The sequence below is a fragment of the Lepidochelys kempii genome, chromosome 2, assembly GCF_965140285.1.
Source record: "Lepidochelys kempii isolate rLepKem1 chromosome 2, rLepKem1.hap1, whole genome shotgun sequence".
In the NCBI taxonomy this organism is placed as follows: Eukaryota; Metazoa; Chordata; order Testudines; family Cheloniidae; genus Lepidochelys; species Lepidochelys kempii.
Window position 1 is genome coordinate 75403310 of NC_136381.1, and position 17828 is coordinate 75421137.

At 44.6% G+C, this 17828-nt stretch overlaps 1 protein-coding gene across 5 annotated transcripts in view; it reads left to right on the forward strand.

Moving 5' to 3' along the window:
* The window catches only part of NOL4 (nucleolar protein 4), a 256013-nt gene that overhangs the window by 59384 nt on the left and 178801 nt on the right, over positions 1–17828 (forward strand). For all 5 annotated transcript variants that reach the window (XM_073331285.2, XM_073331283.2, XM_073331284.2 and 2 more), the window contains exons 3-5: positions 4404–4515; positions 5029–5141; positions 15053–15185. In XM_073331285.2, the coding sequence (XP_073187386.1) occupies positions 4404–4515; positions 5029–5141; positions 15053–15185 (358 nt within the window). The remainder of the gene's footprint in view (positions 1–4403; positions 4516–5028; positions 5142–15052; positions 15186–17828) is intronic.

Below are 17828 nucleotides of genomic sequence, written 5' to 3' on the forward strand. Positions count from 1 at the left end.
GGGTTTAACAGTTCACCCAGGTGGTTCAACAACTGGGCTTTCCAGTTTGAGTTTGTGCAGCCAAAGTCTATGTAGCTTATCCCCTCTTTCTTCTTCTCTCACCCTCTAAAGCAAAAGATTTGAACAGTGACAGATACATTATAGTTTGAAAAATCAGATCACACAAATACCTTGTCTATTGCCCTCTAACCATTATAACTATTGCTCCCGGGGAAGTGCCGCTCTTTGACTGGGTGCAGCATGTGTTCCCATATTCTCACTTGTTAGGCCAGCTTCCCTAGCCAGCACAGAGACAGAGCAGGACCATGGGCCAGCACTTTCCCTCCAACAGCGGCACTTGCCTGGAGCAGACCTTGTTGTTGGGGAAGCATAAAGACTGCAATTGTGCCCAGACCTAGCACAGGCCTCAAAGTGTGAGAAGGGTTCCTTGTGTCCTCTCTTCCCTTCACACAACCACACACAGGCTGAGCACAGTCAAGCCCTATGTATTTTTAATCAGCATATTTGTTCTGGCTGTCTACATACTGCAGTTTTGGAATCTCCTGGCATTTTGTCAACAAATTACTATTCCCCATCTCTAGCCCTTTCAGGATGTTGGTTCCATTACTTGAAGGAGGGATCGGGGATTGCATAGCATAAGCTCCCTGCTCAGGACTCAATGCTGTTTGGTCTTGATCTAAAAACTGTATACAATGCACCCCGATTCCCTGTAAAACCATGTAATAATAAAAATAATAATGAAATAATTCTGTCTTCATTTGTTAGCCTGACGTCAGGGAGGAAGAGGGCATCCCTTGACTTCCACCACTGACTTTAAAAAAAGAAAAGGAGTATATTTGCGGATGCAGACTAACACGGCTGCTACTCTGGAACCACTGATTCTGCTATTTACACTTCTGTTATCAAGGAATCTGGTTCAACTACCTGATTTGATGGCCCTGGGGTTGGGGCTATATACCACCTTCTATTTTTTCCCTCTGGTTCCTTTCTGATTTTTTTTAAAAGAAAAGAAATGAAACTATATGCTTTTCTGACACACCATTTCTTCCATACTATACACATGTGTACTCTGTTATTAATGCCTTAAGGGTTATTAAGTGCACTTGCAAAATCTTACTTCTGTTCCTCACATTTGCCGCATGTGCCCTAAGACCTACCTTTTAGTTTAGTGCTTGTTAGTTTTACAAATAATCATGTGGCTAAAAAAGGCTACATAATAAATAACACATAATGCACTAAAATAATCTAAACATTGAAGGCAGAACACAGAGGCAATTATCTCCACATATTAAAATTACAATGGAACAGAACAGGCTTAAAGGCCTCAATAAGTGCCAGGAGGAAATGCTGACCAATCTAGAGCCAGTGGGCCTGTTAAGAAGGTTTGCCTGCTTCTTCTCATGGCACTGCAGGCTGAGATTGGGATTCAGGAAGAGTTCCTCTATAATAGCCCAGAATCTCAGAGCCAGGCCAGGGCCTTGCCCTCAAGCACTGCAGACAGGTGTTTGCCTTGGAGTTTTGATTTGTTTGGTAGTTTAAAGGTGGAGATTGCCAAAGTCTGAGTTTGTCATATTTATTGAACTATGTATAGCCTGATACTTAGCTTATGGCCACAACTGGTGGACTGGGACAAGGGGCACCTGCAACACCATGGTTGGCCCTGCAGAGGTGTGCCGTGGGGCAGCCCCACCTGCCACAGTACTATAGTTACACTTGTACTTATGGAATTTTCTAATGATCTGTGTAAGTCTTCCCCTACCCTTCCATCCTTGTGTGAGAGAAGCTGATGTTGAGCACGCTAGGAAGTTACAAGTCCTTCTCTCTTACAGCCCTTAACTATAGTCTTTACTCTAAAGAGCAATGCTACTGACACCCATGGGAATACCCACATGAGCAAGGGTTGCAGAATTGGGCCATTACTGTCATCTTTTGGTAGAACTGGAAGGACACAAAGAATGTTTTCTTATGAAATAAGATCATTGACTAAATCTTGCTGTCCTCACTGACATGAAAAGCACTAATTAACTCAACAGGATTCCTTCTGTGAGAAAGGCAAGCACGATTTGGCCCCACAATTTTTATTTTTCTGGTGGTGGAAGCAAAATGCATCACTTTCCCATTTGCTACCCCTAGGAGAGCAATTTGCTGCACACACACAAGCAGTGCTGTATCAAACTACTGGGAAGCACAATTTATCATTTAAAAATAAATGCATATACATGGGCCAGATCCTGAGCTGGTGGAAATTGGCATAGCTCCAATGACTTGACGCTCATTGAGCCAAACCTGATTACACCAGCTGAATATTTAACCCATAAAATGTAAGTAATCTGAGCCAATTCACTAGGTAAAAGAAAGGGGAAGTTGGCCAAGGTTAACATTATATAAGGATGGGTATCCCTGAATACATATAGTGGGAGGTTGGAGACAGAAGGATCTGCCATGTGAACAAATTCAGTTGTGGGAGTTGATGTTCCCTTGTAGTCAGGGGAGCACTCCCATCAAATCGGGGGCTTAACTCAGTTGTTCCCCACAGAGGGATTTCAATCCTATTTAAGTGGAATCAGAATTTGACAGAAATGCTTGATTAGAATACATGGAGCATTCCTATCAAATCTAGGCTACTAATGAATCTGTGGGTAAGCTCCATTAATTTCAATACAGCCAAACTCCAAATGTGTTCAAATGTTATGAAAGAGCTGCATATGTGCACTTCCTAATTTCTAAATGTTAATTTCTAGCTGATTTAAAATTATTCTTTTTTAGATGCTGTAAAAACTCAGTCCAACTCATGTTTTCACGCTTTAAAAAAATCAGCTGGTTTTGTTTTGTAGAAGTGGGCAAAATTGATCTGAAATGCAAAGAAATTTTTTTTGCAGAATTTCTAATTTAAAAAGTAGTTTAGTTTAATGTTTTCAGACAACTTTCTTTTGGGGCTAAGACAATATGTGCCAAGTTTCAGCTCAGAAAGAAATTTTCTCATGTTATAACACCCCTGAAACAAAGGTTTATAACGGAAACAATCAAACAGCCTTAACATTAGTAGCATAGACATAATGGTATAATTCACATTCTTAATAATTTTTAATGAATAGTTTGCTGCTTATTTCATCCCTTCAGACCAAATTGATGGGTGAGTTTAAGGGCCCATCAGCATATAAATCACACCAATTTGAACTCACACCAGTTTAGTGACATTTTCACTTCTGAATCTGCTCCACTGAAGTATTTAAAGGAGTGTAATTTACAGCACTGAATAGCTAGGAGACAGATTGCCAAAAGAAGGAGATAAGATGGTTAAAATAGGCCAGCTCACCTTCTTCCTGCTCCCTTATGCTTAGTTAGACCTATTTTCACATATTTAACTGCACTTACACCCATTTATTGAAATGTAACTTACACCACTTTACACATACCTCCTCTGAACTTAGCCCTCCATCTTTTCACCTTGGTCCACTATGTCGACTTGCATCAGCTTTGCCACCTTTCAGTAGCGAAGTGGGATCCTGCTGCAGGCTTCCCAGCAGCAGAGTACAAGTGGGTGTCAATCTACTCCTCTTTTAATTTCTGCTGCTGAATCTGACTCTCTTTTCAGGAGCAATCTGTTTTGCAAAGCAGTCAATTGGCAAATTGAGGCCCAGAAATTTATTGTGGCACTAGTTGTGTTTGCTGATCTGCAGGAGACCAGATGCACACACCCTCAGATGTCAGACTTTATGATTGTGTATGAACATAAAATATGAAAATTTGATAATTTTGGACTGGATGGCCAAAATGTATTACTTCAAGGTACACCAAAGGAACCATTGAGGTTGATTGACTGCTAAATTCTAGAGCGATTAGCAGAAAGGTTTTATTTAAATCAGAGTATTAATCATTGACGCTGTGAAAATGTTCACAAAAGATGTAATGAAGACAAGAATAGACCAGTGAGGAAGGAGACTGTCAACATTCCTAATCTATTGGGTCCGGTACCTATTTGCTGACATATTGTTCAAATTAAAATAAATAAAACTTAGAAACTAAGGAAGTTTTTGTGGTACACCCTGTAACAAAAATAGCTGGGAGCTTTTCAGTGGGTTTAAAATAACCCCCTCACTTGGGTGCCTGTTATATATGAATATTTTTGCTGAAAAGAAATTGCAAAAAATATAAATAAGAAAACAAAGCGCCTTTTAAAATGAGTGCATTTTTCAGAATCGACTATTATTAGCCATTAAATGATAAGGAGCCAGATTAGGTAGCTGTTTCTGGAAATGCTGCAGAGTATGTTGTACATGCTTTCATTGTGCTTCCTGGCATTATGGAATAATATGCCTTATACGGAAATATAATGATCAGTTCTGTTAAATCATGTTCAGTCAGCTTATATAATAACACCTATATTTTGTTATTCATTTCAGATTTCAGAGACCTATGCCTTCCTGCCTAGAGAAGCGGTGACACGATTTCTAATGAGCTGTTCAGAATGCCAGAAAAGAATGCATTTAAGCCCAGATGGAGCGGATCATAAAGGTAGTTTTAGTGTCAAATGGTGGGATGTAAAGTAATTTTATTCCTAATACCCATTTATATTTTCCTAGTTTAAGTGAAGGTTCATAAAAATTTGGTAGACTGGAACAGTTCAACAAGTCAGATCTTCTCATTTAGTTAAGTTATAAAGTAGTGAATCTTCTGCGTTCACCTCAGGGATGGAGTGAAATGCTATGCTCATCCTCAACAGAAAGATGATTTTACCTGGAGGAAATCATTTATTTTTCTATGGAAATGTTTATACATCCATTTAAAAGTAGGGGATAGATGGGGTGCATGCACTGTAGTCATTTAGGATAGAAGGGCTCATAATTTTTCCTAGGCTTGTGCTTGATTCATATATTTTTTTCATAGAAACTTCTATCTGTAAAGCCAAAGAGCAATTGAAAATGCCAAAGTTGGAGCCAAATGACAGAAACTGTCTGACATTTGACTGCAGATCAGGCAGAGGTGTCCTCCAATATATCATGCATAATAAATATATTTATGTTACAGATAATGGAAAACCTCCAACTTTGGTGACCAGTATGATTGATTACAATATGCCGATTACTATGGCCTACATGAAGCACATGAAACTGCAGCTACTAAATTCACAACAAGATGAGGTAAAAATTCAAATATTCTAGGTTTGTTCACAGTTGCTGTTATCGGCCAGATACTGACTGTCTCCTGGCTTTGGTGAAGCACTCTGTGCTGTACTAGAGACATTAGATCAATTGTTAGACATTGCCTTTTATGTGACTGGGCCAGTGCGGGTTGCGAAGGGTCTGGAAGCAGTATGTCCAGTCCTGGATTAGTTCTGTGCTCAGCAGTGACCTCCACCTCCACTTTCAGAGGGGACATTATTAGCAGGTCCTGAAGTGAATGCCATCCAGTTCTCAAGGTCAGTTGCCAAGATGCAACACAGCGTGGGAGTGAAAATGGAACCAACAACAGGATTGGTTTGGATCATTAGGACTAAGGACCTAACTGGGAAGCATATAGGGAATTAATCCATCCTTCCTAGAACCTCCATCCCTAATTCAGCAAACACTTAAGTTTGTGCTTAGAGTTAAGCATGTGCCTAAGTGCTTTGCTGAATTGGAGTTTCTATCAGAAAGAATAAAAAGGGAACCAGGCTAAGAACTGGGCTTAGTCAAAGGGAATTGGGACTAAACCGCTTTTTTGATTATTTATGTTCTTTTCCTTGATTTATGCAGTGCTTTTTCAGATATTGGAAAGTGCTTCATGAATTGGATGGGAGCTGGCAAATTATTTGTAATAAACTCGCTTTGATAGAAATGTGTTCATTTACCACGTGAGCTGCCAAATAGTTAGGAGCCCAGTTCTGTGCCAGCCAAAAAACAATCTTGCATGCTGTGTCCTTCTGCCTGCCTGCAAGAAATAATCTGAATTTGATTTTTTTTTAAAAAGAAAAACCTTTAAAAACAACCATAATAGCTAGATTATGGCAAAGACCCTGACTGATTCTTGAATTCTGTAAAGCCAGCGAGATTCTTTCATAATAAGTAGATACGGACTATTGTTGGGAATTCATGAACTGTTCAAATGCCCACAAAAACTGGATTGTCAGTACTACTCTAAAAATAGCAGAGAACTCTTTTCTTTATTGGGGGTTTTCTGCAGTTCCCTATGAGAACTCCTCACAACTGCTGCCTGATCTCCTCTTCCCCACAGCCAGGCTCCCCGGAGTTGGCTATCTCTGGCTGGGAAACCGATTCCAGGATCACCAACAGCAGTAGATTGGAGGCTTTATCCTTGCAGTGCTGCTTAAAGCGACGTTCTTCTTTCACTTTTCCCCTTCCTCCCATTGAGAATCACTCTCATCATACAGGGCACAGCACTAATCTGGAGCAGGGCCATTTACTACAGTATATTCCTCCTCTGCTACAGCTTGAGCATTTCAGTATTGTCCTTTCTGGCCTAATGACAGGAATCAGGCCCCTTTCAGTGTACTAGTTTTCCATCCAGGTCAGCCAGCAGGAGTGATATAATGGTAGTAGGAAGCACTCACTTCCTCCCACACTCCCACTGTAGCTGACAGCATGGCGTCTTAGATCATGCAAACCCAGTCTTGCTGTGCATGAAATCTTTGCCACATTGTAGCGATGAATGGTGTTGCAATTTTTAATGTATTTCGTTTGCCACAATGAGCGTTCGTTAATGAGCAGCAGTGTCGCAAGTGAAGTTCTCACGGTCATTTTTAAACTTGTCTCGCAACTGATACATACTTTCTGTGCCTAGATATTATATTCTGGCACCAAGAACAAAAGGGCAGTGAAAATGTAACTGTATGAAGTAGGAGCATTTCTGATACAGGTCTTCAAACTATTGCATGCAATATGGTGCACTTTAAAATCCATCCTTTGATTTATACTAAGATTCTGTTTCCAAGGTTTCACTCATCATCTTTATATCATTGTGGGAGGTGAGGATCTGAGGTGAGAACCAGAGGTGAAAGTAAGCCGGTACACCCCAGTACAGCGTACCGGTAAGAGCCGGTGTGCCGTATCAGGACCGGCTTTCCGAGAGGGCAATTTAAAGTCCTGGGATAGCAGCGGCGGAGCTGCGGCAGGGATTTAAAGGGCCCCGGAGCTCCGGCCGCTGCTACCCGCCCGCGGGCCCTTTAAATCCCTGCCTGAGCCCTGCTGCCCGAGCCCCGGGGTAGCGGCAGCGGGGCTCTGGTGGGGATTTAAAGGGCCCCGGAGCTCCAGCCGCCGCTACTGCCTGGGGCCCTTTAAATCCCTGCTAGAGCCCCGCCGCCACTACCCTGGGGCTCGGGCAGCAGGGCTCAGGCCGCGATTTAAAGGGCCCGGGGAGGGGGTAGCGGCGGCTGGAGCTCCAGGGCCTTTAAATCCCCACCAGAGCCCCGCCGCCGCTACCCCAGGGCTCAGGCAGCAGGGCTCAGGCAGGGATTTAAAGGGCCCCAGGGCAGTATCATAAAATGTAGGTTGGTGTGCAGAACCACCCTGGCCCAACAGGAGCTCCCAGCAGCACTGGGGAACTTACCTCTGTGCTACAGCTGGCAACAGCTCCCCGCTCCCTCTCCTTGCATCCCCCTCACACAAAGGATAGGGTAAAGCAGGATTGCACATCATTTACAGAGCCAGTGGAGCCCCAAGGGTATTCTGGAATGGGCCAGGAGCAGGAGAGGAGGTGTGGCCAGCATTCCCCTATGCCTTGTTATTCTCCAGCTGTACAGGTTAATAGGGGGCATGGGCAACCAGGATTGCCCTAGCCTGCTCTAGGAGCCAAACCAGCCCTCAGCAGCCCCAAAATTAGCAAGGTGTGAGCTACCTCCCCTTGGTCCCTGCAGTGGCCCTAGACTCTATCCCATTGTGCCTGAGGGCTGGGGGAATGTGGATGCTGATACAACCTTTGAAAGAGAGCAGTATGCATTTCCCCTGTACAAGATGGTGTGTTACCTGCACAAAATTCCCTATTACATAAAGCACCCACCTTTACCCAGTTCCTAGGGCTCAAAGTGTAACCCACTTGATTTAGGCACCCCCATCCTTTCCCAGTTCCTAGGGCTCTGGGTGAAAGGAACCTACCCTTACCTAATTCCCAGGGCTCAGGGCCACCCATTCCCAATTCCTGGGGCTCAGGGTGTAATCTTTTGCGGGTTTACGGGGTCTTTTACCAGTGAAAGAGCCTTACACAGTAATATACTTAACCTCTATTTATTAACAGTTAGCAAAACAGAATGCACACACTCAGCATACAATGCTCACCACTCCCAATAAGGCAGATGAACTTTTCTTGATGGCTAGTCAGGATCAGGTCATCTGTGGACGCCAGTTTCTGCACGGTGTGATTAGCAGGGTGTTGAGGTCTAGCAGCTCTGATCTTGGGGCTGTCTCCTGGAGTTGGTTCCAAAGAACTTTCTTTTGGACCACAGTTTATATAGTGAAACTTGAGTCTTCCTTAGCTACACCTCAACCAATCATTTTACTAAAATATTACTAAACAAATTTTCTAACCAATCCTAATATATGGTAAAACAATTCTTTAACTAATCATACCCCACCACCTTAACTGATTTACACCTAGCAAAATTAGTTATGTAACAGACAGTAACAATCAAAGAATCAGAGACTATACAGATAAATAATAGAGAACTGGGGACCATAAAGAAAAAACAATAAAGAAGTAGGGATTTCACAGCCACAACTGTTGATAAATGATTTCTTGCCAGACAGAATGCTGTCAAGGTTCCTTCCCCACTCTGAACTCTAGGGTACAGATGTGGGGACCTGCATGAAAGACCCCCTAAGTTTATTCTTACCAGCTTAGGTTAAAAACTTCCTCAAGGTACAAACTTTGCCTTGTCCTTGAACCCTATGCTGCCACCACCAAGCGTGTTAAACAAAGAACAGGGAAAGAGCCCACTTGGAGACGTCTTCCCCCCAAATATCCCCCCAAGCCCTACACCCCCTTTCCTGCAGAAGGCTTGATAAAAATCCTCACCAATTTGCATAGGTGAACACAGACCCAAACCCTTGGATCTTAAGAACAATGAAAAAGCAATCAGGTTCTTAAAAGAAGAATTTTAATTGAAGAAAAAGTAAAAGAATCACCTCTGTAAAATCAGGATGGTAAATACCTTACAGGGTAATCAGATTCAAAACATAGAGAATCCCTCTAGGCAAACCTTACGTTACAAAAAGACACAAAAACAGGAATATACATTGCATTCAGCACAGCTTATTTACCAGCCATTTAAACAAAAGGAAATCTAACGCATTTCTAGCTAGATTACTTACTAACAAGTTCTAATACTCCATTCCTGTTCTTTTCCCGACAAAATCATCACACAGACAGAAAGACCCTTTGTTCCCCCCACCTCCTCCAGTTTGAAAGTATCTTGTCTCCTCATTGGTCATTTTGGTCAGGTGCCAGCAAGGTTATCTTAGCTTCTTAACCCTTTACAGGTGAAAGGATTTTGCCTCTGGTTTTCTTTAACCATCTCAAGCTCTGTTTCTTTATCTGGTGATGGTGGGTACTATTAGGACAGAGCGCCTTCTTAACAGCCTGATATTACCTTGTTTTAATGTAATTGAGATGGAATGTGGGGACGTGACTTTCTGCTTCTTGGTTCATGGCTGCTGGTCTTCTAATATGACTGCAGGAGAAGGTCTCAGACCTTACAATATGGCTATAGGAAACGGCCCCATCCTTACAGGTGCAGAGGGAGACAGGGTCTTGCCCTTGCATCTCTCCTTCCTATCAGGAGGCTGCTGTTGCTGTGGGTGCTAGTCTCCAGCAGCTCTTCCATTCCAGCTAGTCTGTCTGATGGCTTTGTTGGGGTACCCACCACCTTAGTATCTGAGCAACTCCCACATTAAAGAGATTGCCTCGCCCTGGTGCTCTTTGTGGAGGTTCTGGCTCTTCCCCCTGTTCAAATTGTAGAAAGCTTTGCTTGGGGTGGGGTGTTTTGTTTACTGTAATACAAAGACTGGGTTTGTCATTAACACCTGTGGCAAGGTACAAGGGGGAGTCTTCCAGCACTTTCTCCCGACTCGGACACCTGCCCAGGGTTAGGAACAGTCTAGCCCTTTACCTGTCCAATTTAACAGTTAGTAACACTGGCTCTAAGGAAACATTCTCCCCAGCTACTAAAGAAATATCAATATTGTCCACAAAGTCATTCAGACAAAAGAGAGAGGAGTTCATTCGGGGGCCAGGTGAAAAGAAAATAATAATGATATTAATCTCTATCCAGACCAGTTCATTAACATATTAACATCTAATTCTAGTATTAGCTGAACTTTTCTAAATCATTCATGGTTACTAACAAACAAAAAATTAAAATGTAGTCCATTGCTTGCTAGTTAAAGTCCAGTCTTTAGGAAAGAGCAATGAATATGCCTCATATTCTTCATAAAGCATTTAAAACTCTTCTTCAGTGGATACTGCTTCAGCCGCCTTATTGTGTTTTCTCTAAAACTCTCTTGTTGTTAACAGACAAGCCTTTGGAAATGTTGTTATACTCTTAAAATTGACTGCAGAAATGTCATGGGGGCTTTCCATGTTCATTTCTCATTGACTTCCAGCTCAAATTCCAAACCCTGCAAACACTTATGAACATGCTTATCTTTAAGCACGAGTGTTGAGCCATTGACTTCAGTGGGACTACTAACCTGAGCTCACACATCATCATCAATAATAAAGATTCTGTAATTAGAATTAGTAGTTCTTCTTCGAGTGATTATTCATGTCCATTCCAACCAGGTGTGTGCGCGCTGCGTCCATGCCAGCTGGAAGATTTTTCCTTTAGCAGCGTCTGTAGGGTTGGTCTGGGCACCCCCTGGAGTGGTGCCTTCATGGCGCCCATTATAGGACCCTGCTGACCCTACACCCCCTCAGTTCCTTCTTACTGCTAGTAACGGCTAGCTGGAACTTTGCTCGCTCTGTATAGTAAGCGCTTTAGCAGTGTCTGATAGCATATCGTGTATATAGTTTTCTCAGTTAGTTAACAGTTGTTCCTTATAGTTATAGTTAATTGTTTTGGGGGGCTCTCCCCCCGACAACGTTTTCCCTCCTGGGGTATGCTCGGGTCTCCAGCGTTTAAGCTCTGCGAGGCCTGTGGCAAGTTTATGCCCAAGAGTGATCCTCATTCTTCCTGCTTGTGGTGCCTTGGTGAGAGACACAAGAAGAAGAAGTGCTGCATCTGCAAGGGTTTCCGCCCCAGAACCCTTAAAGACTGGGAACAGAGACTAAAAATTCTGTTGATGGAGGCCGCATTGAGGCCACACGCCGACCCGGGACCCACTGAACCAGCACTGAGCACGTCCTCATTGGTGCGCAGCGCTCCGGCACCAACGGCGCGCGAAACGGCCCCAACTAAGGACCCTAAGGCCCCCCAGCATCGTCATGGCTCGGGCCATAAGAAGTAGGCCTCAGCACAGCACCGCTCTCCATCCCTGGTGCCGGTAAAGAAGAAGAGGCCGGTGAGGGGTCGATCACTCCTCTCGAAGCCTAAGGGGTCTGTGGTGTCCACGAGCATGTTGGGACAGACATACCAAAGGCCAAAGGGGGCCTCAGGCCTATCTTGGACCTGCGGCAGCTCAACAAGTTTGTAAGGAAACTCAAGTTCCACGTGGTCTCACTAACCTCCATTATCCCCTCGCTGGATCCAGGGGACTGGTATGCTGCCCTCGACTTGAAGGACACGTATTTTCACATCGCAATAGTCCCACATCACAGACGCTACCTCAGATTTGTGGTGAGCAGCAGCCACTATCAGTTTGCCATCCTCCCATTCGGACTGTCGACAGCTCCCTGAGTATTCACAAAATGCATGGCAGTCATCGCGGCATTCCTGTGCAAGCGCCAGATTCAGGTTTTTTCCTTACCTTGATGACTGGCTGATCAAGGGATGCTCAAGAGCCCACGTGGAGGGTCAGGTTGAATTCATAAGAAGGACCTTCCTTGAATTAGATCTCCTAAACGAGGCCAAATCTGCTCTGTCCCCGGTGCAGAGGATAGAGTTTATAGGCGCAGTCCTAAACTCAACTCAAGCCAGGGCGTACCTCCCGGAAACCAGGTTTTGCTCACTAGGGGACATCATACGGGGCCTCAGACAGTTCCCCATGACCACAGCAAGGAACCGCGTAAAGCTGCTGGGACACATGGCTGCATGCACTTATGTGGTACAGCACGCCAGACTCAGACTGCGTCCACTCCAGTCTTGGCTGGTGTCGTTGTATCGGCCAGCCTGAGACACTCTGGAAAGCATCATAACCCTGCCCCGCCCGGTGTTGGACTCCCTCTTAGGGTGGCTCGACACGTGGGTGATTTGTGCAGGCGTGCCCTTTGCCAGCCCTCAGCCCTCTCTCTCATTGGTGACAGACACCTTGGATCTGGGCTGGGGAGCTCATCTAGGGGACCTCAGGACTCAAGGCCTCTGGTCTCAGGCGGACCTCGCTCTGCACATCAGTGTCAGAGAGCTGAGAGTGGTGCGCCTGGCATGCCACGCTTTCAAAACCCACATACCAGGCAGGTGCATATCAGTCCTCATGGACAACACCTCGGCAATGTTCTATATCAACAAACAGGGGGGTGCACACTCCTCTCCCCTGTTCCGGGAAGCTCTTACACTGTGAGACTTCTGCGTAGAGCACTCGATCCACCTGCAGGCATCATACCTCCCAGGTGTGCAGATCGCGATGGCGGACAGTCTCAGCCAGTCCTTCCACGGTCACGAGTGGTTCCTCCGGCCAGATGTGGTGAGCTCAATCTTCCGTCTCTGGGGCTCTCCCCAGATAGACCTGTTTTCCACTTGCAGCAACAGGAAATGTCAGCTATTTTGCTCCCTCATGAGTCACAGCCCGGGGTCCATCATGGATGCCTTCCTCCTCCCGTGGTGAGGCCGCCTGCTCTATGCTTTTCCACCAATTCCACTGGTCCACAAGGTGCTCCTCAAGATCCGCAGGGACGGGGCCCGAGTCATACTGATAGCACCAGCGTGGCTGCGCCAGCACTGGTTCATGTCACTCCTGAAAATGTCTGTACCGGCACCACTCACTTCACTGCTGATCCCGGATCTGATCACGCAGGACCATGGCCGACTCCGACACCCGAACGTAGAGTTGCTCCACCTCACAGCCTAGATGCTCCATGGCTAAACACCATGGAGCTGTCCTGCTTGGACCAAATCAGACAAGTCCTCCTCAGTAGTAGGAATCCCTCCACCAGGGCAACGTACCTTGCCAAGGGGAAGAGGTTCTCCATCTGGGCAGAGCAACGCAGTCAGCCGCTGTTGCTTGCCCCCATACCATTCATACTGGACTACCTCCTTCACCTAAAACAACAAGACCTGTCCCTGTCATCAATAAGGGTCCACTTAGCCGCCATCTCTGCCTTCCATCCGGGCACTGATGGCTTCTTGGTCTTCGCACACCCTTTAGTCAGTTGTTTCCTCAAGGGCCTGGACAGGCTCTTCCCCAAGATGCGTCAGCCTGTCCCGGCCTGGGACCTTAATCTAGTCCTCTCCAGATTTACAGGCCCTCCATTTGAACCACTGGCGACGTGCTCCCTGCTCTCTCTCTCTCTCTCTCTCATACAAGGTCGCATTCCTTGTGGCAATTACCTTGGCTAGCCGGGTATTGGAGCTCAGAGCCCTCATGTCCAAGCTCCCTTACACAGTTTTTCATAAGGACAAGGTCCAACTCAGACCTCACCCGGCCTTTCTCCCTAAAGTTGTCTCCCAGTTTCACATGGGCCAGGACATCTTCCTCCCAGTGTTTTACCCCAAGCCACACTCCTCCGATAGGGAGCGCAGGCTGCACTCACTGGATGTACGTAGGGCCCTAGCCTTTTACATAGAGAGGACTAAGTTGTTCCGGAAGTCTGTCCAACTCTTCATGGCCATGGGGGCAGAATGAAAGGTCTCTCTGTCTCTTCTCATCGTGGATCACATCTGCATTCGGGAGTGTTACGTCCTGGCGAGGGTGCCCGCCCCGCTGATTACCACCCACTCTTCCAGGGAGCAGGCCTCCTCAGCGGTGTTCCTGGCGCAGGTCCCCACCCAGGAAATCTGCAAGGCGGTTACATGGTCTTGATACATACATTCACGACGCACTATGCAATTACACAACAGGCCAGAGATGATGCGGCCTTTGGACGTGGTGTGCTCCAATCAGTGCATGACTCCAACCACACCTCATGAGCTTTGGCTTGTGAGTCACTTTGTTGGAATGGACATGAACAATCACTCGAAGAAGAAAAAACGGTTACTCACTTTCTCGTAACTGTTGTTCTTTGAGATGTGTTGTTCATGTCCATTCCAATACGCACCCTCCTAACCCTCTGTTGGAATAGCTGGCAAGAAGGAACTGAGGAGGTGGAGGGTTGGCAGGGCCCTATATTGGGTGCCATGAAGGCTCCACTCCAGGGGGTGCCCAGGTCGACCTACGGATGCTGCTAAGGGAAAAATCTTCCAGCTGGCGTGCACGCGGCATGCAAACACCTGGTTGGAATAGACAGGTCTCACTCTCCCACAATTGTATTAGCTGGTTTTGCCTTTTATTTCAATGTGAGCAAGACTGGGCTGGGGGGAGTAAGAAGATGCCAGTTTTGACTTCAATGAGGCCAGAATTTCACTATAAAGTTGCATATTGTCAATGGCACCTCTCAGTCAGATAAGGTGAACAATTCAAGCACAAAAAATGGAGAAATGTCCTGTTCCACTGAGATTTAATAGCCAAAAGCTGTCTTGAGTTTTCAGACTAACAATACTTTGCTTGTACGAAATATTCTAGTGAACACTTACTAATATTTGTATTATCATAATTAATTAAACCTGAACTGCACTTGTCAAATAAATGATCATAGTACATTTTGTGATGCATTATCCTTGATCTTCTTATGTTTGTTTCCTTGCTCATTAATTCACCAAGGGTGCCCTAGTCATTAGTATGAATTAGCGAGAGAGGTGTAGCATGAACATCATATTTGAAAGTTATCTCGACTTTTCCTAATGCAAATGAAACATGAAATTTTAAATTTGCAGGATGAAAGTTCCATAGAAAGTGATGAGTTTGATATGAGTGACTCCACCAGGATGTCGGCTGTGAACTCTGATCTCAGTTCTAATCTTGAAGAAAGAATGCAAAGTCCTCAGAATCTTCAGAGCCAGCAAGATGGTAAGCCTTTTAACAATAAATAAAGAAATAATAAAAATAGTATGGTTATACTTCTTTTGTGCATTACCTTCATTCAGCACCTGCCATGTCCTTTACTTGAGAATCTATTTTAATAGGCAACTTGAGATATAGGTTCGCTTTGTCTCGACAAACGGATGACAGGGTTGTTGGTTTTTTTGGCCAGCTAATTGTTGCTTACAAGTAGGCACTTACACCACGGCATGCTGGGTTTTTTATATTATTAAATATATAGTGTGTCCACGCATGGTATAAGGGGAAGTAAAATCCCTGCAACCCTTCACCTCTGTGTGGCTATCTAGACATTGGGTCCAGGAATGGAGAGATAAGGGGTACTACATGGCTGCCTACTCTTCCCTCACCTGGAATCTTAGTTCTCAGCACCAAGCTACCACCCACCAGCAGCCAGGGGGAAGCAGAGAGGGAACTGTGGCTGCCTGCATTACACATGCTTCCCTGGGCTTATTCTGGGCTGCAATGGACTGAGCTGTGTGCTAGGGACACAATCTAGCCAATAGTTAGAGTAGATACTCTCTTTATATCCAATCTCAGGTTATTCCTTATTTCTATGGAGCCTGCTTTTGTGCTTTTTCCCCCAAGACCACAACAAAATCCACTATGAAAATATAGTTCTTTCTTTGTTATATAAAAAACCAAAACAGATGGGAGAACTAAAGAATTAGTGTAAAAGCCAGACAAAGAGTATACACTGCAACAATATATGTCTTTAGCTTTGTAGATATGTATATATGAGATTTCCTTGATGAAATGGTTCAGATTGCAGGACTGTTGCTTAAAGCAGTGATGTCAAACACCGCCTGTGGGCCGGATCTTGCCCACTTGGTGCATTTATTTGGCCCAACAGAAGTAGTCACATGATCCAGAAACTAAGCTGTTGTTAAAAATAAAAAGTAAGTTCTAGCCCTTGTGATTGTGAAGAAAATATTTCACACAAAGAGAGTATAAATCAGTACAGCAACATCTTTCTGGGTCTGCAAACAGCTGCAGACAATGGCTCAGAGTATGAGCTCCCCCATTCCTTAGTTATCTTATTGGAGTGTTGTCTCCAAAGCCCAGGGAAGACACATAAGTGTCAATATTAACTATTTAATCACTGATCATTTTAGTGGATGGAATGGGGTAGGAATGGAAATGAAAAACAAATTGTTGAGAATTGGGAGTTGCTGCAGGGAAGGAAATGCAGAAGGAAGAATGGAGGAGACAGGGAAGAAGGAGAGAAACAAAGAAGGATGGTGAAGAACGAGAAACAAAGGATAGAAGTAGCGGCGATGTAAAGGTGAACCTTTAGTCATTAAAATTTAGTTACTACATAAAGCCAGAATTCTACCCTGGATCTCTGCACAAACCTGTCATTGACTTCAGTGCAAGTTCTGCTTTGGATTGGGGGCGGGGGTATGGATTATACATTTATACCCTGGACTACTGATTATAATAAAAAATTAACTTAGGATGTGGGGGAGTGGAAAACTATTTTGTGCCACCACAGTCTCAGTCTTTGGAAAGACTTTCTGGTATTGGAAACCCTTTGCAAACTTGTAACCATACGTTAATCAAGCCTGGGTCTAGTGTGTGTGTACATGTATGTAAATAATCTGTTCTATTGATATTCATAGAAATCACCCCCATCATGGAATCTGTGTGTCTTAGGAGACACAAGTCCTGATTCACCACTGTGTTACTCCAGTTATATGCTGATGTAATTTCAACTGAAATCATGGCGTTACATCAGTATACACTAGAGTGATGCAGTGGTGAAGCAGGCCCTAGCACTAAATGTGAAGCATAGGGTGAAAGACAATTGCCCTGTAAATCCTACCAGTTTAATGTATCAGATCAGTGACACTCGCACTGAGGCTCAGGAGTTGCAAATGGCTCTTTAATGTGTCTCCTGTGGCTCTTTGCAACACATGATATTAAAACAGTGCAATATAATTAACAACCAATCAGGATGCTTTTATTATATCTGTATATCTATATATCTATATAGTAAATGAAACAATGAAGTCACACTACTGTGGCTCTTTCGGGTAATGTTGATCGGCTAATTGAGCTCCTGAACCACTGAGGTCTGAGTGTCACTGTATTAGACCATGATTCCATGGTTGTAAATAGAGTTCCACCTATTCATTAACACAATATTCGGTTAGGGGCCCAATGCTGTGAGCTGCAGAAAGCATGCTGGAAGAATTGTAACTTAAGGATATTCATTGTCTTCCAGTGCATTCTCTGCATCTTCCATGATCAAGCCGCTTGAACTTAAAAACACTGCGAGGATGAATATAAGATGCTTATAAAGGGTAAAAATCATGCTATTTTGCTGGGCCCAAGCAAGGCCCTCTACATGTTTGGAAGCTTCCTGGTAGCTATGCACAGAGCAGTGAAGAGCACAGCCAGATCAGCCACATGCTGTGGCCTCTGGAAAGCACACAGGAACCTGAGCCAGTTCATAGTGCTGAGTGAGGATTGTACAAGGGGTCACAATACATACATGCAAATCCTCCCATAAGGTCAACAGCGATTATTTCACCAATAGTCACCCCCTGATTGCCTTCCAGCCCATTGTCTAGGGACTGAGGATAATTCCATTCCCCACCCTGCATGCTG